This window comes from Panthera pardus, unplaced genomic scaffold (assembly GCF_024362965.1).
Source record: "Panthera pardus isolate Hobbes unplaced genomic scaffold, ASM2436296v1 HiC_scaffold_2, whole genome shotgun sequence".
Classification (NCBI taxonomy): domain Eukaryota; kingdom Metazoa; phylum Chordata; class Mammalia; order Carnivora; family Felidae; genus Panthera; species Panthera pardus.
In genome coordinates this window covers 133,836,992-133,862,336 of record NW_026526765.1, presented here as the reverse complement: position 1 = coordinate 133,862,336, position 25,345 = coordinate 133,836,992, and the positions used below count along the sequence as shown (strand labels likewise).

The 25,345-nt window shown below is 42.0% G+C and overlaps 1 protein-coding gene across 1 annotated transcript in view; it reads left to right on the top strand.

Annotated features, from left to right (window-relative positions):
- MEGF10 (multiple EGF like domains 10) overlaps positions 1–25,345 on the top strand; it is a 182,162-nt gene that overhangs the window by 122,086 nt on the left and 34,731 nt on the right. Inside the window, exons 8-13 of the mRNA XM_019422125.2 lie at positions 1,600–1,736; positions 8,997–9,209; positions 15,176–15,350; positions 16,667–16,787; positions 17,584–17,747; positions 20,383–20,485. Coding sequence (XP_019277670.2) covers positions 1,600–1,736; positions 8,997–9,209; positions 15,176–15,350; positions 16,667–16,787; positions 17,584–17,747; positions 20,383–20,485 — 913 coding nt within the window. The remainder of the gene's footprint in view (positions 1–1,599; positions 1,737–8,996; positions 9,210–15,175; positions 15,351–16,666; positions 16,788–17,583; positions 17,748–20,382; positions 20,486–25,345) is intronic.

Here is a 25,345-nt window from a genome sequence, read left to right as displayed (position 1 = left end):
CGCAGATTGACCCTTGGCACATTGTTTTTTCAGTCGTGTTGTTATGGTGTGCTAGAATGGAGGGATTAGAGCTATTTTTTCATCTGTCCCCCTCATCACATTGTGAACTAATTAAAGGTTGTGACCTTATCACTTTGATTCTCAGAGCTTAACTCTATGCCTGATGCATAGATGATTCTCAGTGAGGCATTGATTTGAATCATCTCTCAAAGGCTTTTTCAGTTCCAAGAGTCTGTGGAAGAACTTTCCCTGTTTGTAGATAGCTAGAAACCACCAGAGGAGACTTAATTAGCACACCAACTGCCTTTGTGCGTAGCCAGGAGTTAGAGGAAATGTATTTTCTTATGCTATCCAGAATAAACATTTACAAAACCATCTGGTGTTTGCTAGCCTCCAATTTCAGAGTGCCCACAGTCTGCCTTTTTTTAGAGAGATGGAGGACAAAGCAACAGCTTGCAACAGTTAAAAAAAAAAACAGTTTAAAAATCCCTGTTATTTGGGAAATGTTGTTTGCTCTAACAATAATTCCAATAAACAGATGATAAGCTACAAGCCCAAGTTATATGACCAAGTGAAGCAGAAAACGGGAAGGTATTTCACTGACTTATTGGCACTTATTTATATAAAGCAGAGGATTGGGTTAAATATAGTGACAGTGCCTGACAAGATGGACAGCCTCTAGGGTGAGGAAACATGTCCAAGTTCCTCTCTTGATTTTTCTTCCCAGGAAATAAGCTTTCCTATTGATCTTGGCCCACCAATGTTTGTTCAACCTGCTGAAAATAAAAGTGTTTTTCTCTCATAATAAAATGTCTAGGTTCATTCTTGTAGAACTACTTCTTAGGCAATGTTACTGTTAATCCAGGTACACAAAATTTCCGTCTTATGCTACATTATACCTTGTAAGAAATAAAGCCAATGATAATGTGTGTTTTCCTTAGAACATATGGTAAAGCATTTGGATATTGTATTTGCACCAGATGTTGCCATTCATGTAATGGATGTTCAGTAAGTATTGTTGACTTATTGTACATGTATGACACAAGGAAGAACGCTTAGGGGGATTTATAAATTCCTTAGGTTACCATAATAATTTTGTGTAACTTTATCTTAAACTTCAGTTTTTTAATATGGATATTTATTAAGATTATTCTGCCATCTTTTCTTAAAAAAATATTTATTTTGAGAGAGAGAGTACGTGAGCAGGGGAGGAGCAGAAAGAGGTAGAGAGAGAACCCCAAGCAAGCTCCCTGCTGTCAGTACGGAGCCCCATGCAAGGCTCGAACCCACGAACCATGAGCTCATGACTTGAGCTGAAATCAAGAGTTGGACGCTTAACTGACTGAGCCACCCAGGTGCCCCTGTTCTGCATCTTTGAATGTATCTTGAGATCTAGGCTTACCAAGTAAATAAGTCCACTTAAAGTTCCTAACATTTTTTAGATGATGTACAGAGTGTTCTAAAATCCCCTTCATCTAATTATCTTGCAGCCCTGTTCCCTTATCTCCTCCTCCTTTTGTTTCCTCTCTTCTTTCCCTCCTCCTTTAGCCCTTCCCTGGCTGGAGGCCCGTGTAATTTTCCAAATCTCTTTGAATGCAGGGCACAGTGTGTGGTCAGCCTTGCCCTCAGGGTCGCTTTGGAAAGAACTGTTCACAAGAATGTCAGTGCCATAATGGAGGGACGTGTGACGTTGCCACAGGCCAGTGTCATTGCAGCCCAGGATACACAGGGGAACGGTAAGGGATAGTCTTATCTTTCTCTGACTGTTCATAATGGTGTGAAAGGAAAGCCTGCAGAGCCGAGGGAATACCTTTGCTACTACGTGTCTGTGACTGTTCTGTAATATTCCAGAGGCGTCTATAAGGTATCAATGTGTTCGACAGATTTTTTTCCCAACTCATTGTGTAGAAATGGAACCATCGACAGTGATGGTGAATTGAAGACAGACAGCATTAAAATAAAGAAATAAAATCCCAGCTATTCAGAACCTGTGATAAATGTTTCGTGCTCAACAGTTGAATGGCTGGACAGCCACTTTTTACATTTTAAATAGTTTTTGATAGATTTATTCCAAAATTGGATGTGTATTTGGTTAGCTTTAAAAAGTATGCTGGGCATAAAGTTACCTTCTTATGATTCAGTATTCCATTAAGAATACCAGTCATTTCCCTGTGGAGTAGCGACCAAGTGAGATCCAATGGGACTTTGAAGATTATAAGAGCAAATGAATGGCTGTGTTCATCTGGCCCTTCCATCCACTGTCATTTTTTGTATCAGTGAAGGGTTACCCTAGACGGCTTTGCACACCTTACTCCTTCTAATTTTCTCTTTCCTCTCTTACATCCTAAAAGACCAGATAACCAAGCTTTTTGGATGTGTGCATACAGTTAGAGAAAAAAGACTTGAGAGGTAGGAGATTATAATGGCTCACAACAAAGATTTTTTGGAACCTGTGTCCTTAGATACATCCTTATTGCTAAAATAATTTTACTTTCCTTTGGGGTTGCTCTCAGGATTCAATAAGTACATTAAAGTGGTTAGAACAGCATGGAAGCTTACAAATATTAGCTGTTATTATAGTTGAGTGATTTCTCTGAACTGTACAAATACTAGTGATTGTCAATTTGAGTGATGTCTGGGGACCAAATAAAAATTAGCTATCATTATTTTTGATGATATCTGTGACCTAAGAATTTCTTCAACTTTCTTCCCTCATTATTTTTTTTTTTTCCCAAAAGGCTGATCTGTTTTTGACTTTTAATAAGATACTATAGCACTAATGGAAATCCAGTAAAATGTAAATGATAGTTATTTCTAGATTGTGGGAATACTGGAAAATTTGTTTTCTTGCTACGTAATTTCTCTAACTTTATATAATCAATATGTGTTTTTATTATAATTTTATTTTTATGAATATATAATAATAAGTATAATTTAAAGTAAAAAAATAAAAATAAACAAACTTTGAAGAAGAAAAAAAAAGAAAAAAATATGATGCTATATAGTGTGGTCCCTCACTTCCCCCTCCCAACTTAGAATTTGCACTTTCGTATTAAATTTATTTCTAAGTATTTTGTATTTTTGGGAAAATCCCATTTCAGTTTCTAATTGGCTATTTCAGGATAAAGACAGGCTTGATTTTGAGTGTTTTTATTTAGTTTCTCTACCAAAATTTTTAATTAATTCAAATGTTACTTAGCAAACACTAAAGTTATTTTATCACCTACCCCCCCCCAAAAAAGATATTTGTCTCTATAATATTTATAAGGGTTGTTTCATTTATTTATATTTATAAGGGTTGTTTCATTTTCTTGAAATAATTGCATTAATTGAAACCTTTAAATCAGTGTTGACAAACAGGTAAAACTGGGAATTCCTGTCTTCTTCCTAATTTCATTGAAAATGGCTTCAGTGTAGTTTCATGCTCATTACTGGTTTTTAGTAAAATTTTTCATGCTTGGGTGTTTTTTTTTTAATCCCTGTTTTTATTAGGAACTTTTATTAGTGTTATCTATTTAACTTCTTTAAAGTTAATGAAAGGCTTCATTAAAGGCTTTTCATCTTTTGTTAATGTAATTATGTATTTTACCTTTATTTTTTGATGTTGCAAATTATTGACACCTTTCAGAGCATGGTTTTTGTAACATGTAACTGAGCTTCTCAAAAAGTTTATGTGACCTACATCCTGGCTTATTGTTATATTTTAGATAGATGAGGATAATAGCTTTGTCTAATATTTTAGGGCACTAAAAAATTAAATACAGACCCTTGAAAAATTCAGGGGTTTGGGGCACTGACCCCCTATTCAGTCGAAAAATTGCACGTAACTTTTGACTCCCTCAAAACCTAACCTAATAGCCTACTGTTTAGGGAGCCTTCCTGATAATATAAACAGTCCGTTGGCACATATTTTCTATGTTATATGTATTGCTATACTCTTAGAATAAAGTGAGCTAGAGAAAAGAAAATGTTAAGAAAATCATAAGGAAGAGAGAATATATTTACAGTAGCAGACTGTATTTATAAAAAAAAAATCAGCATATAAGTGACTTGTGCGTTCTAAACCCATGTTATTTGAGGATCAGCTGTATAATCGTTTTTCTTGTCCTCTACTGGTTTAAGTCTCAAATCTGAGGCAACACAAAGACAACAAACATATAAGGCAAACTTGTAAGGCGAATGTATAATGCAGACTTAGACTCATCTTATTTAGAATGCAGGGGAGGGGGGGATAACAGCTAATTTCCAGGTGAATTTTAGATTAAGGCAAGGAAGGCAACGAGCCAAAGGAAGACAAGGAAGTTGAAGAGGGAACATCTTCTTGAGTTGTTGTTCCACTAACTATTGTTTTTCTGGTGACTTGACAACATGATTTCTGTTTTTTGTTTTAAAAAAAAAAATTTTTTTAATGTTTATTTATTTTTGAGACAGAGACAGAGCATGAACGGGGGAGGGTCAGAGAGAGGGAGACACAGAATCTGAAACAGGCTCCAGGCTCTGAGCTGTCAGCACAGAGCCCGAAGTGCTGCTCGAACTCACGGACCGCGAGATCATGACCTGAGCCCAAGTCGGCCGTTTAACCGACTGAGCCACGCAGGCGCCCCTGATTTCTGTTTTTAATTATACCATGCCCATCTGGGTTCTAGACACACACACACACACACACACACACACACACACAGCATGCACTTTTGTCACCACGATTGGGGAAAATGAGCAGCTATGGGGCAGTTTGTGGTGACAGCAGCTTTGAGGGCCTGGGGTCTTGGCATTTCCCTGTTTTAAGAAGTCAGCGTAACTTGATCACTGAGGTTAGACCAGAGGGCTGCTGCCTGGGGGAGCAGGTATCACCACTGGTAGCTGTCAGCAGAGCATTTCCAGGATGTGGGGACGCACTCCCAGCCACAGTAGAAGCAGAAAAAACAAAACAGACACCTTGTAGGCAGGCAGAGAGGCTCATGGGATGCCCAAATAATAGTCCCTGGGGCTTGTGGACAGTTTAGGAGGACATTGTGGTGAGGAACTGTAATGTGGCACAGCCAGGCAAGAGGGAAGATATCTATATCTATATCTATATCTATATCTATATCTATATCTATATCTATATCTATATCTATCTATATATCCCTTATATCCCCCAAATGGAGCTAAGTCTGTTTGACAAAGACTTTTAACTCTGCTAACCTGAAAGGTATAAGCTACGTCATGATTGCTTTTATTTTCCAGATAGAACATGTCTACTTCTAGAAAGATATCCTACCATCTGGTGGTTTCCAGATTCTCATGCAAATTCTTTTGAAGGGGTTAAAAGAGTGTTCTTCATGCTAGTGGGTCACTATGGAATCGCTCAGACCTTTGGGGTCCTTTCCTGTAATTGGTGCTCCATTAAGAGTTAGCTGCATGGAGAGATCTGTGCCTCAGTTCGGCTGTCTGTTAAGGTGAAGCCAAGATTGTCTGGCCATGCAGGTTCCCTATTAACCTGCAAGTGAAGAAGGAATGTGGGTCAGAGGAGGTAAAGTCAGAAATTACAGACAGGAATTGGGCGGGGGGGGGGGGGGTAGGGGGGTGGGGGGAGGGGGATGCGGCTTTGGTCTCCAATGGGGTAACTTTCTGGTATCTAGGATTGTGGAAAAGTTGGCTGTTTTCCAGCACTTTTTATATTTCCCCCAGAGCAGTAGTTCCAGATGCTTGAAAGGCAGGCAGCTGATCCATCGATCCCAGATTTAATGAGGAATGCGATTCTTTCCCACGAAATCATGGTTTGGCCCAATTATTCCAAGCCCTCTAGGGAGGGACGTGCTCAAAAGGACCAGGCAGAAAGGAGCTGCCACCCCTTATATGCTAACTCACTTCCTTTTCCATCCATTTGTAACAAGATGCAATATAATAATCAAAATGGTATTAAAATAAGCCTGTGACCTTCATTGGTTTGGGAATTGGGGTTGTATTTTATTATCTCTACTTAAAGCTTATCCATTTTTTTCCAATCCCAGAGCATTATTCAAAAACAAAAATGAGGGGTGCCTGGATGGCTCAGTTGGTTAAGCGTCCGACTTCGGCTCAGGTCATGATCTCGTGGTTTGTGAGTTTGAGCCCCATGTCGGGCTCTGTGTTTACAGCTCAGAGCCTAGAGCCTGCTTTGGATTCTGTATCTCCCTCTGTCTCTGCTCTGTCTCTCTCTCTGTGTCAAAAAATAAATAAACATTAAAACAAAATTAAAGGGGCACTTGGGCGGCTCAGTCGGTTGAGCAACCGACTTCGGCTCAGGTCATGATCTCACGGTCTGTGAGTTCGAGCCCCGCGTCGGGCTCTGTGCTGACAGCTCAGAGCCTGGATGGAGCCTGCCCTGGATTCTGTGTCTGTCTCTCTTTCTGACCCTCCCCATTTATCCTCTGTCTCTCTCTGTCTCAAAAATAAATAAACGTTAAAAAATATTTTAAAAAAATGAAAGAATGTATAAACTCCAAATTTCTATATTTCTGCTGTGGCCACTATATAATTGCTATATCTTTATCAGCCTCTCTGCTGTCTCTCCTAAGAACATCTATTACCTCTTTTACTAATTCTTAAGATAGATTTTTTTCCCCCATTGTTCTGCCTGGGACCACAAAAACAACATTAAGGGCATGAAATTCCTTGAGAATGATGCTTCTTTTAGATAAAGGGGCCAAAAAGGGAGATAAGTCTGGTTGACAAAGACTTTTAACTCTGCTAACCTGAAAGGTATAAGCTACCTCGTGATTGCTTTTATTTCCAAAGACGGAAAATGTCTACTTCTAGGAAGATACCCTACCACCTTGGTTTAGTAGATGGAAATAGACATAACTGTTATTCACAGGATTCTCTTACAAGTGCAACATTGATGAAAAAGAAAGGAGACTATGAAGTGAGCTTTACATAATGGCTACTTCAGTAAGTAAAATTCAAATGGCTTTTTGCCATTTATAATACAAACTAGTACTATGTTTTATTATAGCTTAGAAAGGTAAATATGGTCCAGGACCAGTTATTATGGATTTTGTTTTCCCAAAGAAAAGGAAGTCTCTGCCAAGATAGGATGAAATATACACACTGTTTCCCTGTCATTTGTCAGTGGACAGACGTTTTTTCCAGGCTTCCGATCTATACTCAGTTCACCCACTTTTAGAGCTAAGCTTTTTACTAAGTTAAAATCATGGATCCCAAAGCTTCACATTTTGGTTAGTTTTCAAATCCATATAAGAGAGAGGAAGCAATGTTATTTCACCTTGTTTATCTTTATCTTTTTGGAACTGAATTGCAGGAAAATCTGGATGAACAGGTTGCATAGTTGTCTTACCATCCTTTAGCCGAGCCATGACGAGGCCAAATTACCATACTTCAGCATTTCTTTCTCTAAAGTTTACATCTTTAAGGAATAAACTAAGTGACTTGGCTTATTAAAGCTTCTTACAAGTTAAAAATAGAGTACCCTTTAAAAATACTCTGGTCTAAAAATAGGTATACTCCTGGGTAACCTTAAGACACACATCTGATTTTATGCTAAATGATAGTTACTACAGAACTTTGCTAATGATCTGTTGAGCAGTTGATCTGAAGATTTTGCTGCTTGACAAACATACCTAAAGATGGTCTTAAGAGTCAGGTGAAACCAAGTTTACCAGAGGCTCCTTTCCTTTTCTCTGTCTCATGAAATACATGCTAGAGCCAGGCCTGACCAGAAAAGTGTCAAAGGGATCTGGAGATTTATCTTCTACTCTTAAATAGAATCCCAGCCAGTCTTGGTATTGTTACTAATCACGCCCCATAAAACATAAGCAAACCTTGTGGAAAATGTTTGCTTTTCAGCCCCTTTGCCAGTGCCTTTAGGTATCCTTGAATTCATTATTTTGAACTTGCTGTTGGCATTATACTGGTATAAAAAAATGCAGTGCTGACCTACCTTTTTGACCGTGGTTCTGGCATGACACGAGAGCCACATGGGAAGTGTCTGCTGATATCCACAAAGCGTACCCTACTTACGGCCGGCACTTGGCTAGACGAGACCCCATCTCACTCTCCCTTGGCAGGAAGTGCTCCTTCTGTTGCGGGAGCCTCCGTGAAGTCACCTTGCCATGTCCCAAAGAAACTTGGCTGGCTGGACAACTGGTCATGCATTCTATGGCGTGATGAGAATTTTCTCTTCTCCATCATACTTCCTTGCGGCCACTTACAGACCCTGTCCTTCCTTTAGGAGCAGACTCTAATGTTATTTTTTAAAAGATAAAGTCAATTTTGGGGACCGGATATTTTTTCCTTGCTATTGGTCAACCCTTCTTACGGAGGACGATACCCCACTTTGCAAAAAGTTTGTGCTAGGAAACTCTGTGCATCTCTAAATCTCCTGGCAAGAGTTCCCCAGGTGGAATCAAGGAAACCTGATAGCTATAGCTCTGACTTCCCCGATTCTAAAGAGGACTGTGTTTATTAAATGCATAACTTTCTAAATGAGGGGCAATTATTGTCATTCAGCTTTGAAAAGAGCAGATACATGGCTGGATTAAATACTGATGCCACCGTGAAAGCCAAGAGAATTAACATTGTTTGAAATATGCCACAAAGTTTTATCGTTAAAATGGGGAAAGCATCTATTTCAATATTTTAATTTCCTAATTTGGGCAATTACTCTTTTCCTGTTTTCGGTATCTCCTCAAGTGATATATCTGTATCTGTGTCTATATCTATATATCTTTAGCAAGCACGAGGTAAAAAACGTTCTTCCTGTGGCAAGTTCATAATTTTATTTTGGTTTCATTTTTGTTATTCCTTTGAACAGACTCATACTGCTGTTAATACTATCTGTAGCCAGAGTGATTCAGTTTACTGCTTTTATACCTGTAATGGGACTATCACGAAAACAATGTATCAAATGCGAAAAGCAGTTTCAGTTTCTACATCACAAAGCCTATCAGAATGGACTGTGTATTTTTACACCACACTGACTAATCTGTCTTCTGCTCCCGCCTCCTGCTTGACAGGTGCCAGGACGAGTGTCCCGTTGGCACCTACGGAGTTGGCTGTGCGGAGACCTGCCAATGTGTCAATGGAGGGAAATGTTATCACGTGAGCGGTTCTTGCCTCTGCGAAGCAGGCTTTGCTGGCGAGCATTGCGAGGCGCGTCTGTGTCCAGAAGGGCTGTATGGCATCAAGTGTGACAAGCGGTGTCCCTGCCACCTGGATAACACTCATAGGTGAGGGTTAGCTGCCCCTGGAAGGATGTGTCCTATTACAGTTTGAACTGCAGTGACCACTCTTTGGAAGGAGAGATTGACAGAGGGATGCCCACCCTGAGACCCTTCCTGCCTCTGCATCATTCTGGGGAGGAGCTGCTAAGTGAGTGGAAGAATTCTTTACTTAGTGGGTGACAGTCCAGGCCGGAAGTGCTCAAACTGGTAGAGGCTCTTGGGTGGATATCAAATTCTATTCTCCATCGATGGCCATTGCCAAAAATTAAATTTGCTGAGGTTTGTAGAATGTTTCCCTAAGAGGGGGATTCTGTGACATTCCCTTAGAAGCAAAGATGCAATGAAAGACATGAGTTAAGCCCAGTGTAGTACGTAAAAGTATCCCAAAAATGGTTCTCACTGCAGCATCTTTGACATGACAGCACATCTGTGTAGAAAAGAAGGGTACCAGTGGAAGTTTCATAAAAGTGTTTCGCATGTGGCTGTCACATGTGAAATATGTTTTCAGAATTGATTACTCTGACATAGGACTCACAGGGGCCTTTTAGCTCAAAACTTTCTCGAAGAATTTAAGAACAGGAAACCATGATCCCACCCACTGTAGTGTTCCTTGCCTACCCCTGAAAACATCTTTCTACCCCATTTCTTCCTCTCCCTCCCCCAAGGACCACATACTTATCACTTAGATTCTGGGTCTCCTTTGCAGACTGCCGGAAAAGCTCGGTCTGACAAAAATGTAGTGCATTATATAGCAGTTCAAATGTTACAAGAATTACTTATTTGAATTCCGCACAGCTGTTACTTCGTTTATGCTCCAGAAAAGTAACTTGTGGCCACGTCAAATCTCAAATGCAGAAAAGGTAAATGTAAATAGAAGTGTGCGGTCGGTCTCTTCTTTAAACCGTTGTTAGGAACGAAAAAGCAGACTTTGTACTATAAGCGAGCAAACAAGGGAGAGAGAGAGAATATTTGGAATACATTTTAGTGGGACATATCAAAGAAGTGCATTCATAATGTATCTCAAGCAACTTTGTAAGCTGCTTTAATCAACTTTGGTTTTCTTCATTGGAAGACGTTGCCACTCTTTACGTGACAAGGTTAAGTAAACACTTGGCGAGTGAAAATGTGTTTCCTGGAAACACAAGGTTCCTTTGAACCAAGAGGTATAAAATCTTTGTATTAATTGAAAATCTAGCTTGTTCATTTTACCATTTAAATGTGTGTGTGTGTGTGTGTGTGTGTGTGTGTGTGTGTGTGTATGTGTGTGTGTGTGTGTGTGTGTGTGAGAGAGAGAGAGAGAGAGAGAGAGAGAGAGAGAGAGAGAGAGAGAAAGCAAGCTAGTGGGGGAGAGGGGCAGAGGAAAGGAGGGAGAATCCCAAGCAGGCTCCGTGTGTCAGTGCAGAGCCTGATGTGGGGCTGGATTCCACAACTCTGGGATGATGTCCTGAGCTGAAATCAAGACTCGGGCGCTTAACCGACGGAGCCACCCAGGCATCCCAGCAGTTGATTTTTTGCTTGACTATTTGAGCTGGGCACATCTTGGTGGTCGTTCTGCTTTTCTCCTCGTATTCAGCTGGCAGATCAAGTAGAGGTTGATTGGTCCTAGAATTCCCCCCTCACTTGTCTACCATTTGGCTGGTTGATGGATGCCTGAACCACATGTCTTCAGCAGCTAGCACCTTAACCTTGGCTTTCTTTCATAATGCCTGGCTTCCAAAAGCAAAAAGAGGTGGAAAAGGCCCCAACGTGCAAACACTTTTCAAACCTTTGGTTATCTCATATTTGCTAACATCCCTCTAGTCAAAACAGGTCTACACCAACTACAGTTTCAACTGATAGGAGGAGTTGGCGAAGAATGTGTGGCGATTGTTATTTTTGCAGTCTATCATAGGGTTGAAACTAATTTAAATCTATTTATAAGTGACATTTCTGTTTTCAGGTATAGCCCTATTATAGAGCCTTAAGACATTCGCTGTGGCCTGGACTTTTCAGCTGAAAACTAGCTTTTATGGTGGAAATGATTTTGAACAGGAAAATAAAATTTGAAATTTATTAAGATTCCCCACGGGATATGTATATTAGGTCTTATTAATAAGGACTTTTAATAGCTGTGGGCAATCAGGATGTGCCTATTTGCAAATGCCACATAATTGTCATTACATCTGAGCATTAAAAACATCTAAGGAAATGAATAAAAGGAAGTTCAAGGACTCATTCTATTTTAGCCAATATTGTATTGGGCCCTTGTAATAATTTGCTGGAAATTGAAAGTTTTACCAGAGCATTTGTATCTAGTTACATATGTGATGAAATGATAGGTATTCCTATACATGTATAATCCTATTTTCATATACACAAAGCAATCTGTTCTTTAGAAAGAAAACGGATAGTAGCGTATTACCCTTCAGCCTCCAGTCTGCCGCACTAACATCAACACGTAAATCTCATTACCAATTAAGCTGCCTGCCTGAGAACCCATCAAATGCCTCCAAAGTGCTCTGGCTTCCTACATCTAATTACAAATTACAGAATACTAATTTCGGTGTCAATCAATCTGAGAACCAGTGTGCTGAACTAATACTCACTAGGGGGCATTGAATATCAATTTCTGTGTCTGCCTGTAGCTTAGTTCAATTCCCTGTCCCCAGATAATCTATTTCATTTAACATTTATGTCTATACCATGAATATGACTTTCTACTCTTCAATGTAAAGTAATAGTTTCTACAAAAAGATGTCCTTTTCTTGTAACAGTATGTTGAAATAACGTCAACGACTTCAACCAATCCATGGCTTGAAATATTTCTTTTCCTTTTCTCAATGGTGAGAACTTTCTGAAGTTTTAATTTAAATTTGTCCCTGCTTTTGCACAATACAGGCTTTTATTGCTCCTGCTGTCCCATTGATCTGTGCTAAATCCTAAATTTTAGCCATTTTTTTTTCCATAAGTAGCCCACCTAGCAGGTTGCTACCCAACTTTTTCTTCGATGTGAAAACAAATAAATCTGGGTTCGGTTTTGATTCTGCTCTACCCGTGCTGGGCTTTGAACAAATTACTCTTTCCAGGTCCCTGTTGCCTTATTTACAAAGTGGGTGCATACCCAACACGTAGAGTAGTTTTATTATCTTTAGGTATTAAACAAAATAATGCACATGGATTGTGGAGCATGATGTTAGCTCCTATCCAGGGCTCGGTAAATGCTAGCTGCTGGCCTATGCATTGATTTACAGTGTCATCATAAATGTCACGTAAGTGAGTATTCCCTGAAATTCATGGTGGTTCCCTTTCAGCCACAACGTTGATGTTTTAAAAACTAATTCTAGGGTGAATCTTGCCTTTCAGTGCAGGTGTGCAGATTATCATTCAGTATTGCTGGATGACTCGGAGATATGGGGGAAGTAGATCCATGTGGGAAAGCAAGAATTCACAGTCAAATCCCACTACCCCTCAGCCAAGCCATTTTCACTCCCTTAATCAGTATTTGCTGTGCACCCACTGTGGGCTGGGGACAGGTAATAAAACATGCTTGATTCTTGCCCTCAGGGAACCCCCAGTCTAGAGGGGAAGGAAGACATGGGTCGAATGGAGAGGGCCAGGCAGAGAAAGGGGAAATGGTACTCTAGTCATATGGAATAAACAGCCCACGTGATGGCTTTACATTGGCAACGCTCAGTGCTTTTTTTATTATTTTTTTTTTTTAATGATTTTTTAGTGTTTATTTTTGAAAGAGAGAGAGAGAGAACAAGCAAGGGAGGGGCAGAGAGAGATTTAGGCACAGAATCCGAAGCAGGCTCCAGGCTCTGAGCTGTCAGCACAGAGCCTGACATGGGGCTTGAACCCACGAACCATGAGATCATGACCTGAGCTCAAGTCAGACATTCAACTGACTGAGCCACCCAGGCACCCTGACACTCAATGCTTTTATCAGTAAAAAGAAATCCATTGCAGTTAAGTGTAGTAATAAAAAGATAATAATGACTAAAGAAGAAGTTGGGGAAGTAGGTGGTGGCCAGATAACAATGACCTGTGGGCTGTGTTTAGGGTGATCTTATTTCTAGGGTCACAGGGACTGTTTGCATTAGGGACTGTTCTCTTAACGTAATTATGAAGAATTCCCTCTTCACTCTTGAAAATGTCCTGGTTTAGACAATAAATGACACAGTCATTTGAGCCATGTTAGCATAGATTTTATTCTAAGTGTAGTGGGAGTTTTTGAAGAGTTTTAACAAGAAAGATAGGATAGCATCTACTTTTTTGGGTGACAAGGCATGAGTGAATGCTGGTGTTAGAAGGCATAAGGCTGTCCAGATTTTCAAAGCTAGGCGGCCGTAGCATGGTGACACGGAGGAGGGAGAGATGATGGTGGAGGCAGGGTATTGGGTTCTAGCGATGAAGTAGATAAGCGGAATGAGGGAGGGGTTACCAGGAATAACTCTGAGGTTTCTGCTTTAAACAACTGACTGGCTGGTGGTGCCGTTGTTCCGGTGAGGTGATTGAGAGTAAACCCTGGGGAATGAAGAGAGGGAAGAACAGACTCAGTATTTGACATGCTAAGTTTGAGATGACGGTGCCCAGTGTTTGCTCAAGGATAAGGAGCAGATAAGTAGATCTGAGTAGGTCTAAGTAAGTAGACTTGACACTCAAACCTTTATTTTTTTTAAAAAATATTTTTTTAATGTTTATTTATTTTGAGAGAGGCAGAGCATGAGCAGGGGAGGGTCAGAGAGAGAGGGAGGCACAGAATCCGAAGCAGGCTCCAGGCTCTGAGCTGTCAGCACAGAGCCCGACGCGGGGCTCGAGCTCAATGAAATGTGAGATCATGACCTGAGCTGAAGTCAGACGCTTAACCAACTGAGCCGCCCAGATGCCCAACTAACCCTTGCCTTTTAAGTCCAGACTTTCTATACCCAAGAACTCGTGTTCCATGTAGAGTGGTCCTTGGGTATTTCTTCATAGCGTGTTCCCTGAGTCATGATTCTGACAGATGCCTAGGCCTTTGCTTGTGGACACTTAGTTGCAGCAGAAGAGCAAAGCATCCTACCCACAGGGGTGCGGTGGAGGCCCTCGCCGGACAGACTGGGACGTCAGGCCGGAGAGGTTGTGTGCTTTCACTAAGGTACCCAGGTGGTGGGAGAGTTGGAGTTACATCTCAGCCTTCCCCTCTCCCAGCAGATCATTCTTTCTAAGAGTAGAAAATCTATGGGTTGTCTTCAGATGAGAGTCACTTACCAAATGTCTGGATGAGACACTGGGTTCTGTTGTTGGCTCTCATTAATGGGAGAGGGTTTATCTCCACCGGGGGGAGGAAGACCGTCTTTAACAAACAGTGTTTCAATTGTGAGTGGAGCCTGTTTGATGGTTGAGATTCTCCTGTGGTGAGAAGCACATGTGTTTTGCATGCCACAGAGCGCCCTATTGTGTCAGCCTCACCAACGCCTGCCTCTCGGCGCAGCTGATGTGTCCATTTGCTCTGGAGTGACAGCTGGCCGCCTGGCCTGTCAAAGCAGCTGCTGCTTCAGGTAGGGACAGCTGCGCCACCACCAGGTACAGGGAAACGAGAGAGGAAACAGGCTGACCAGGTCACAGCTTTTGGAGTCCCTCGGCCATCACCCTGCTTCACTGATTTGGTATTGTTCATTGGACGGAGTCATTCTCGAAGCCTTCTCATCTAGTTGACCTCTCGCCGAATTAGCGCTTTCAGTTTATGAAAATCACAGTGAGTTCCAGACAAAAGGATGTGGTTGTGATCGTCTTCCTGTTAGGGCGTGATGCCGATTTCACGCAACATTTCTGCGGTACCAATCGGGTTTCAGCCAATTAATTCAATCATAGCAAGCCTGGGAATGAAATTTAAATTACTGTGCATGGAATCACCCACCCCTGAATTGCTCATGGCTAAGGCGACATTTGCATGGGCCTTGGGTGTCATGTTTACCCGGGAGTGACTTTCTCCTTTCATCCGTGTCTCTCAGCTGTCACCCCATGTCTGGAGAGTGTGCCTGCAAGCCGGGCTGGTCGGGACTCTACTGTAATGAAACATGTTCCCCTGGATTCTTCGGGGAAGCTTGCCAACAGATCTGCAGCTGCCAAAATGGGGCTGACTGTGACAGTGGGACTGGAAAGTGCACCTGTGCCCCGGGCTTCAAAGTGAGTGGCTCTGGAGGGAGGAGCCGAGGGGTACGACGTGGAGCATACTGATACCATATACCGTATATGACCTTTTCTGACGTACAAACGAAGGTGCTAAAATCGGTCACATCATTAGCAAGAAAGAGAGTAAAGAGAGGAGTACTGATAAGAAACATAAGTCATTCCCTTAGAATAATGATGGGAGAGCAGGTAAAGCTATAAATGTTGCATTGGTATTAATGATTTCCTTAATATGTGTCATGGAATAGGCTGTATTTTAATTATTCCTTACATAATTGTTTGTTTCCTTACACTATTCTTTTACGTTAGATAGGCAGCAAAGAAATGACTTTTCCAAGTAGGATATATACTATGGTTAATGGCTTTTGTCTTAACCTCGTGCAATTTGAAGGCACAGAATGTATCGAGTTAGTATTTATTGTGTATTTGCATGTGATGGTTAGCGCTTTGTAAGTTTTTCAGTGCCTTTGAGAATCTAGACCTTGCACATATATATGCCTGTGTGCCAATAGAGCAGAATTTTGCCTAGTTTCTAGGATTTCTTAGCTACGCGTTAGGAATCTTTGTTTTAAAGGAAAATGGCCTTGAGCATTTTCTCCCATTTGAAAGAGGACAGTATTAACCAATGAAGACATTGGTGATTATTCTAGAGCATATAATGTGGAGTGAGTAAGTGATAAAGCCTCAGAGTTGAGAGGATCTTTACAGGTTTTCTAACCTATGTCAGTATTCTTTGCTGGAGCCCTGAATTAGCCTTGTGTTAAGTCTCTTCTGTTTTGAGAGGAGGTGACCTCCGGTCATCCTTGATAGCCCACTTCTGTGTTTCAGGCTTATTGTCAGATAATAAATTGAATCATGCTGTAGGCGGAGGGTATGTTCTGATGCTTTGCTTCACCCGCTAATCATACTGCACGTTATACAAAGAAGTGTAGGGCGCTATGCCATTTAGCGTATAATTTATATTTATGCGTATTTATTTATTGACTGTAATTTGTAGTTCATTGTGCTATATCTGCTCGTCTGAGCCAGGACAAAGGGGTTTGTATTTGCTAGGAAGGGAAGCTAATGAAGGCAGCAGGCTTTTTTCTATTTAATAACAGCCCCTATTTAATAACTGTATCCTAAACAGGCAAGCTGGCATTGCCCTTGAAGCTTTAAAATTTGCATACTGGTGGCATTTAGCAATTTTAAAAAATACAAGTGTTAAAATTAGAGAGGGATTATAATTAGCATTGTCAAGAGGTATTTTTGTTTATTTGTGTTGGCCATATTTCATTCAGTAAAATTGCATTTTCCTATCCGTGCCTGTCTAGGGAATTGACTGCTCTATCCCATGCCCGCTGGGAACCTATGGGATCAACTGTTCCTCTCCCTGTGGTTGTAAAAATGATGCTGTCTGCTCACCTGTGGATGGGTCTTGCACCTGCAAGGCAGGTAAGTGGGTGAATGAGTCTTTTAGCTGATCCTTATCCTGGTACCTCTGAAAGTCACGGGGAAGAAACCTTGACTCGGGTTCTAGCTTCAGCTGTGCCAACATTCAGCCTCTGAACTGAGCCAGCCCCTTGTCCAGGGTGGGCTCTCTTAATTCTCTGGGCCAAGAGAAGGGGTTCACATAATATCTCTGAGGTTGCCGCCAGCTCCAGAAGTCTGGGAGTCTCTGTGCTTTGGGTAAAAGTAAGCAAGTACACATGTATCCACACCCCTAAATTGACGGGCCCAGAGTCACAACAAGAAATGCAGCCAAGCTCCAATGTTATGCGAAGGCCAAACCGTGTCTAACTGTTGTTGCTGCAACAGCCAGGGTCCTGGATGCTCACTGTTCATTGGTTACTGGCGTTTGCTTTAAAGATGAGGTTGCTCTTTCAAACGCTAACCTTCCTTTACCCTCCCATGTAAATATTTCGCTTTCTCAACTGGAAAAACACTCAGCATCGTGCATTATGCATCACTGCACTTTAGAGACCCCCCCCCCCCCACTCCGTATCTTCTCCCAGTAGCCCCATGGCGCTTCTTGGTGTTGGCATCCTTGACCAATCATACAGCAAAGGTGGATTCTGGGTACCGCGGTCATTGCCGATGGAGGCTGTACATGGCAGGGCCATGGCTCTCTGTGCTGGGGACCCTGCTGTGCGCCTCCAACATGTCTAAAGGGAAACGTGGCTTGCAGAGGCTCGTCGACACTGCCTGCTGCTTGTGTTTGCTCCATGCTCTGGCGTTCTTGTCGTGGCAGGCTGGCACGGGGTGGACTGCTCCATCAGCTGTCCCAGCGGTACATGGGGCTTCAGCTGTAACTTAACCTGCCAGTGCCTCAACGGCGGAGCCTGCAACACCCTGGACGGGACATGCACGTGTGCGCCTGGATGGCGCGGGGAAAAATGTGAACTTCCCTGCCAGGTACGACTGAACCAGCGCCCCAGCTCGGAGGCCTGCGGAGTGTTTGCTCATGGGTGCAGTTTTCCTGATTTCCCATGTGCGAGTATGAACCCAATGAAACTATTAGAAGAATTGAGGTCTTTGAACTCACATGGGCCATACGGTTGGAAAAGGGGCAGACGTGGAAATCAGTTAGGTGGCTCTGCGAGAATCACTCCTTTCTTTTCCTTCATCTCTGCCCTGGTTCCCACCCCCACCCCCACTGCCCTTTCTGTTTTCTCCATTCTCATCTACCCATTTTTTTGTGACAGCCAGTCAACAGCATTTGTCAAACACCCAGCATATACTTGTCAACTCCCCCAATATTGTGTTTCCATTATCATGGAAATCCTCCCGCCTCTGGGGTGGAAAGTGGCAGGGGATTGAAAGGGGGTGGTGACCGGCGTCACAGAAATGCTCGTCAAGATGGTGAAAGGTTTAGAAACAACCGTCTGCTAACATAAGTGTGTCCAGAGTCACTAACAGCTCCAAAGATTTGCCTTGTTCGATGCTGACTCTGCTCCCTTGACCTACTTTAGAGGTACTCATAGTTAGAAATCCCGCGCTCTGTCTACCGCAGGCAGGCAGAGGCTGCGAACAGGACACACGTTCCGCAGTAACAGGCCGATTTCTCTTTCTTCCTCTGAAGCCCTTGGCCCGTTTCTTTGCCCTCTTTTTCATTACTCTTCCTTCCTCATTTTTTTTCCCTCCTGAGCCATTAAGCATTTTCTCAGTGATGTGTGTTCTCTGCCTCCAGGAGAGATGGCGAGATGATACCATGCCCCACCCCTGAAGTGGGCCCCTCGCACTGGGAGCTGCTTTCCCCCTGGGCTTCCCCCTCATCAAGTACAACCCATTTCCCTACTAGAGAGCATCCCACCCTGGGCTATTCCTTGCCCTCCAACCCCCTAGGACAAAGTGAAGTTAGCTTTGCTTCCTCTCATCCACCAGTGAACAAATTATCGGTGCTCTGAGATGGGCTTGAGAGTACCTTTTGCTCCCAGTCTGATTATAGACAAAGAAAGCAAAGCCCCCGGCATAATCTTGTCCTTTTTTTTTTTTTTTTTTATTATCTTAGATGCATTAGAAAATTCAGTGGAACCTGATGGTAGTTTAAGTGGCCCATATGGTGGCAAAGCTAAATGCCATGGAGCCCCAGCAAACATTAGTGGGGCCTAATTTTTATTTTAGCAAACCCTAGACAAATGATTATGCTTTCAGACACCCACAGCCTGTTTTATGCTGGTTCTCAGGTTCCTCGCCCTTGGTAATGGTGAACCCCCTGAAGGTTTATGGTATCCTTCCTCCGTTTATCAGGATCTGGCCTGAAAGGGCGGGGCTTGTATAGGCAAAGCTGTCCATTTTCCTCCCATGGGCTAACTGATCATGTCCACAAAGAGTTTTGTCTCTGTTGGACCCAAACTGATGCGCTTGTGAAACTGTAAGGCCTGGGAATAGACCAGGGAGGAATATTTGCCAACAAGTACTCCAGCCTTCCATTAGATGGAATCAGAATACACGGGTTGTTTAGACTTCTTCACGGAGAAGAGGACATTAATTAGGAAAAGTAACAGAAGATTTTCACTTCTCCTTATGGTTCTTGGTATCACCTTGGCAGTTTATGGAAATGAACTTAATTCAACTAGCACTATGATTTTCTTTTAATTTTATTTCTTTATTTTTAAATGCTCATTTATTTATTTTGAGGGGGTGTGTGTGCACGTACAAGCAGGGGAAGGGCAGAGAGGGAGGCATGGAGAGAGGGAGAGAGTGAATCCCAAGCAGGCTCCATGGAGCCGGCGTAGAACCTGATGGGGGGCTCAAACTCATGAACTGTGAGATCATGACCTCCATGACCAAGAGTCATGACCAAGAGATCATAACCAAGAGTTGGATGCCTAACTGACTAAGCCCCCCAGGAGCCCCAACTTCCTTTTAATTTTAGAGCTTCTTGATGTGAGTCAGTGTCTTCCCTTTCCACTATCAAGTAGCATGCCTTATAGGGAACACTGAACTACTGTATAAAAATCTCTAGGAGCAAAAGAAAAATTTTTTTAATGTTATTTTTATTTTTTTTTTTATTTTTGAGAGAGAGACAGAACATGAGTGGGAGAGGGGCAGAGAGAGAGGGAGACATAGAAGCCAAAGCAGGCTCCAGGCTCTGAGCTGTCAGCACAGAGCCCGATGCGGGGCTCGAACCCACGAACCTTGAGATCATGACCTGAGCCGAAGTCAGGCGTTTAACTGACTGAGCCACCCAGGCGCCCCAAAAGAAAATATTTTTATGAGTGGTGGCTTAGGATAAGATAAAAAGATTCTGTTAATTAATTAGCATGTTTACATGTATTTGCATATGTGCCCATCAGCCTAGTGGCATAGTTGGTTTCATCATTCATAGGACCGACCATGATTTTGTTGGACAAAAACTACAGTTTGAGTGATTTTAAAACACTGCCTCCTCCATTTGGGGGGCTGAGAAGACACGGGAAGAGGTGATTATAATGCATGTTGCTGAGAGGTGTTTGGGAAAGGAGATCCTGGATCTGAAGTCGCTGACTAAGGTCCCTGTCGTCTCTCCCTGTGGATTTCCATGACCTCATTGCTGTCTCCCACGCAGGACGGCACGTATGGGCTGAACTGTGCAGAGCGCTGTGACTGTAGCCATGCGGACGGCTGCCACTCCACCACGGGCCACTGCCGCTGCCTCCCTGGATGGTCAGGTGAGCCGAGGACTGCTACTTGAATCGGGAAACAGGCCAGTTACACCTGGTGCTCTCCCTTGCTAGTTTCCAGAAATGCACACGGGTCAGCTTTTCAGAGAAGGAAAAAGGGTAAAGTCTCCAGTCAACTGCCACAGTTTTACCCAAGAAAACCAAATTAATCTGTAATCTGAGAATGGTTTCTTTTTTTGTTTTGTTTTGTTTTGTTTTGTTTTGTTTTTGAGAGAGAAAGAGAGATAGAGTGTGAGCCTGGGAGGGGCAGAGAGAGAGGGAGACACAGAATCTGAAGAAGGCTCCAGGCTCTGTGCTGAAAGCAGAGAGCCTGACACGGGGCTCAAACTCCCAAACCACGAGATCATGACCTAAGCTGAACTCGGCCACTTAACCGATTGAGCCACCCAGGCACCCCAAATGACTTCTTGTTGAAACATATAGGGGCAATTCTCTTGAACCTCAATTGAAGATCCAACTGTTAGAATTCAGGGCAGCAAGAGGGGAAAATGTTTTTGCTGTGAAGGGTTTATCAAGGCTTCTGTGGTATTTTTGAACTTTGAGGAAAGAACAATTGAAATAAACCACAAGAATATAACTAAGTTCACCTTGGTGAGGCAAGAATGTTAAGTATTAATATTAATATGGTTAACATGCAAGTATTAAAATATTCATTGCTAGACACGAAAGCTTTAAAACTTCCTTTTTCTTATAATAATTCTTAAGTCATAAATTTCCTAATACGATTGAGTGTCAGTTTTGGGACCAAAAGGCGGAAGTTTCTCCTTATTAATATGGCTTCATGGTTCCAGATAAGAAGTTTACCAAACTAACAGTGGACTTGGAAAAAGAACGACGTTTTTGCTCGTGATCAACAGACTCGGTAGAGGGAACTAAATGCCCAAGCAAAGAGAGATCTTGCTTTTCTGTTTCTTACATCAAGTCAAGCCTATTTTTAAAAACAAAAATGAGGGGCGCCTGGGTGGGTTGGTCGGTTAAGCGTCCGACTTCGGCTCAGATCATGATCTCACGGTTCGTGAGTTCGAGCCCCGCGTCGGGCTCTGTGCTGACAGCTCAGAGCCTGGAGCCTGTTTCAGATTCTGTGTCTCCCTCTCTCTGCCCCTCCCCTGTTCATGCTCTGTCTCTCTCTGTCTCAAAAATAAATAAACGTTAAAAAAAATAAAAAAAAAACACAAAAATGAAAACAAAATCCTAAAGTATGAGCAGAATTTTAAAAGCTTATTTAGAAAAATTACAAATGGGAGTGCACCAAGAAAATTATTGAACATTGGGATGAATGAACTGGGTGTATTTGTGAGCATTTCTTCTGAAAGTAAAATAAAATGTTGATTGCTAATGTGCCATTTGAGAGTGAAGTGCTGGGAAACTAGGGACCAGAGGTAGTTAGATGAACCAAAACTCTCTTTTCAGAATTCTCATTCAAAGTCATCTGTGTGTGTGTGTGTGTGTGTGTGTGTGTGTGTGTGTTTGTATATGTTGTGTTTGTATCTAAATATATTTGTATCTATATTTAGAGAGGGAGACTTGTAGGGCAGAACTATCTCCATATTGGTGATTCTTCAGTACCTTCCAACATGGTTTCTTAACTTGTCCTCTAAAAGAGAAATTGGTAGTAACAAGCCAGTGCCCCCTTTAGTGATGGTTCATATTTTGAGAACGTAGACCTTTCAGAGGAGAGTCTTATGCATCCATACCAGAGATGTGACATTTAGGAAATTATGGAGTCAGGGTGGTCTTACCTTTTAGCAAAAATGCATAAAAGGAAGAGCAAAGAAATAATAAGTAATGTTTTTTGAATGCTTACTGCAGGCTCGCAGCAGCTCTGTGAGGTAGAAAATATTTTTCTGTCTTCTTTACAGACAAAGAAACTGAGGCACCGAGAAGTTGAGTGGCTTGATCAAGGCTGCAGGGTCAGTAAACGTGAGAGACAGGATTTGCACCATTGCTTTTCCACTGCATCTCCAGCTCTCTTAATTACTGCACCCTCTGCCATGCACACATTTCTTCCAGAAAGTGCTGGGGAAGGGGCAGTTAGGTGGAGATTAATTGAGCATGGATGAGGACTTCTGAGAATTATATGACAGGACCTGGTGATAAGTGCTGATAAGCAGCAACCTCTTCGTGTGTGTGTGTGTGTGTGTGTTTACATGTATATATATGTATATGGAGAGAGAGAGAGAGAGGCAGAGACAGAAAGATATACCATAGAATTCACCTATTTAAATTGTATAATTCATTGGCTTTTCATATGTTCAAAGAATTGTACGACCATCATGACTATCATTTTTAGAAGATTTTCATCAATTCATAAAGAAACCCCATTAATACTCACTAAAAGTCATTTTCCATTTACCCCCAACTCACCACTAGGCAACCTTATCTCCCTTCTCCATACCCTAGGCAACCACTAATCTACTTTCTGTCTCCATAGATTTGCCTCTTCCGATATTGTATGGATTCATGGAATATGTGGTCTTTGGTGATTAGCTTTCTTCTCTTGGCTTGTTTTCAAGGTTCATTCGTTTTGGAGCATATATCATTCTTTCATTCCTTTTGGGTGCTGGCTAATATTCCACGGTATGGGCAGACCACATTTTATTTGCACATACATCTGTGATGGACATTTGGGTTGTTTCCACTTTCTGGCTATTTTGGATAATGCTGTTACGAACATAGTACAAGTTTTTGTCTGGATGTGTGTATAGTTGGTATGTATTCAGGGGTGGAATTGCTGGGTTGTGTGATAACTCTAAGTTTAACTTTTTGAGGAATTGCTACACTGTTTTTCAAAGCAGCTGCTCTGTTTTACATTCCCACCAGTTATGTGAGGTTCCTGTATACTCACCAAAACTTTTTATTATCTGTCTTTTTGATTATAGCCATCCTAGTGGTGTGAAATGTTATTTCATTGAATTTTTGATTTGCATTTCCCTAATAGGTGATGATGTTAAGCATCTTTGGATTTCATTTCGGCTGTCTGTATATTTTCTTTGTAAAAATGTCTATTCACATGCTTTGCTCATTTTTTCATTGGGTCATTTGTCTTTTTATAGCTGAGTCATAATATTTCTTTAAAAAAGTTTTTTAACATTTATTCATTTTTGAGAGAGAGAAAGAGAGAGAGAGAGAGAGAGAGAGAGAGAGAGAGAGAGAGAGAATGATTGGGGGAGGGGCAGAGAGAGAAGGAGACACAGAATCTGCAGCAGGCTCCAGGCTCTGAGCTGTCACACAGAGCCCGACGCAGGGCTCGAACCCACAAACCGCAAGATCATGACCTGAGCTGAAGTCAGATGCTCAACCAACTGAGTCACCCAGGCACCCCAAATTGTAATATTTCTTTACATATTCTATCTATAGATTCCTTATCAGATATTCCTTATCAGATTTGCAAATATACCCATTCTGTGTGTTACTTTTTCACTTTCTTCATGCTGTCTGTTTCCATAGAAAAGTTTTTATTGTGATGAAGTTCAGCTTGTCTGTGTTTTTTCTTTTGTTCCTCGTGCTTTTGGTGTCAAGTCTAAGAAACCATTGTCTAGTCCAAGGTCACAAAGATTCATGCCTGTGTATTCTTCTAAGCATTTCAGAGTTTTAGCTTTTACGTTTAGGTCTTTGATCCATTTTGAGTTTGTTTTTATATATGGTGTGAGGTGAGGGTCCAACTTTGTTCTTTTGCATGCTGATATCCAGTTGGTCCAGCATCATGTGTTGAGAAGATCATTCTTCCCCTGCCCCACACTCACCATCTTGATACCCTTGCCAAAAAGCAGTGGCCATTAATGTGAGAGTATTTATGTCTGGACTCTCACTTCTATTATATTGATATGTGTGTCTATCCTTATGACAGCACCATGCTGTTTGGATTATTATAATTCTGTAGAAAGTTTTAAAATGTGGGAAGTGTGAGTCCTCCAACTTCTGTCTTCTTTTTCAAGATTGCTTGGGCTATCCTGGGTCCTTTGAACTTCTCTATGAATTTGAGGGCCAACATGCCAATTCCTGTGAAGAAACACTGTGGATTTAATGAGGATTGAGTTTATAGATCAATGTGGGGAGTATTACCAACCTGACAATACACGTCTTCACATCCTTGAACGGGAAATGTCATCAGTGACCTCTTCAGCGGTGTCTCTCAGTCCTTTGGAATTTGTTGAGAGCTGCTTTGGCTTCTGACAGGAGTAAACTGAGATGAGCTGTCATGTGCTTGATTTCTAGTGTCTGAGAGCTACCTTGGGAAACAGACCAAGGCTGGGGTCATGGACTTTTTCTGTCAATAGGAGTTATCCACAAACACAAGGACTCCCTCACCCTCTAGTTTCTCCTTGACAAAAGCTGAGATAATTCTGACTTCACATTGTGAAATTCCACCTCCCCATGTTTCTGCGGGGCTCTCACTCAGTGCTACAACTACATCGCTGTAGGGAATAGACCAGATTTTGTGACTTCCCTAGGGTTCTTGAAGTTCTCAAATTGAATGACCGGTACCAAGTTCTCTGTGACCACAATGAAGTCAAATAGCATTTTGAACCCCCTGGCAAGTTCAGAACTTTTCTAACAGAGAGGCCCTGTCATCTGTTTGGGACCATGCTCCACCAAATCCACTTTTGTTTTATGACTTTAGAGGAAGTGTGAGGTGTTCTTGAACACACAAGTCACTGCTCAAGTATCTACCTGCTTTGATGATTTAGAGCCAGACTGTGAAAGGCATACTCTAGTCTACATGAAAAAAGCAGGAGATATGATTTGGCTTGAAGCCAGACAGAAAATGTGTTTGTTACATTCCACAGTCTGGGTCATGGGGTAAGACAAATTATCCCATCTGGCCTTAGACCTATGGAGCTCCTGCGG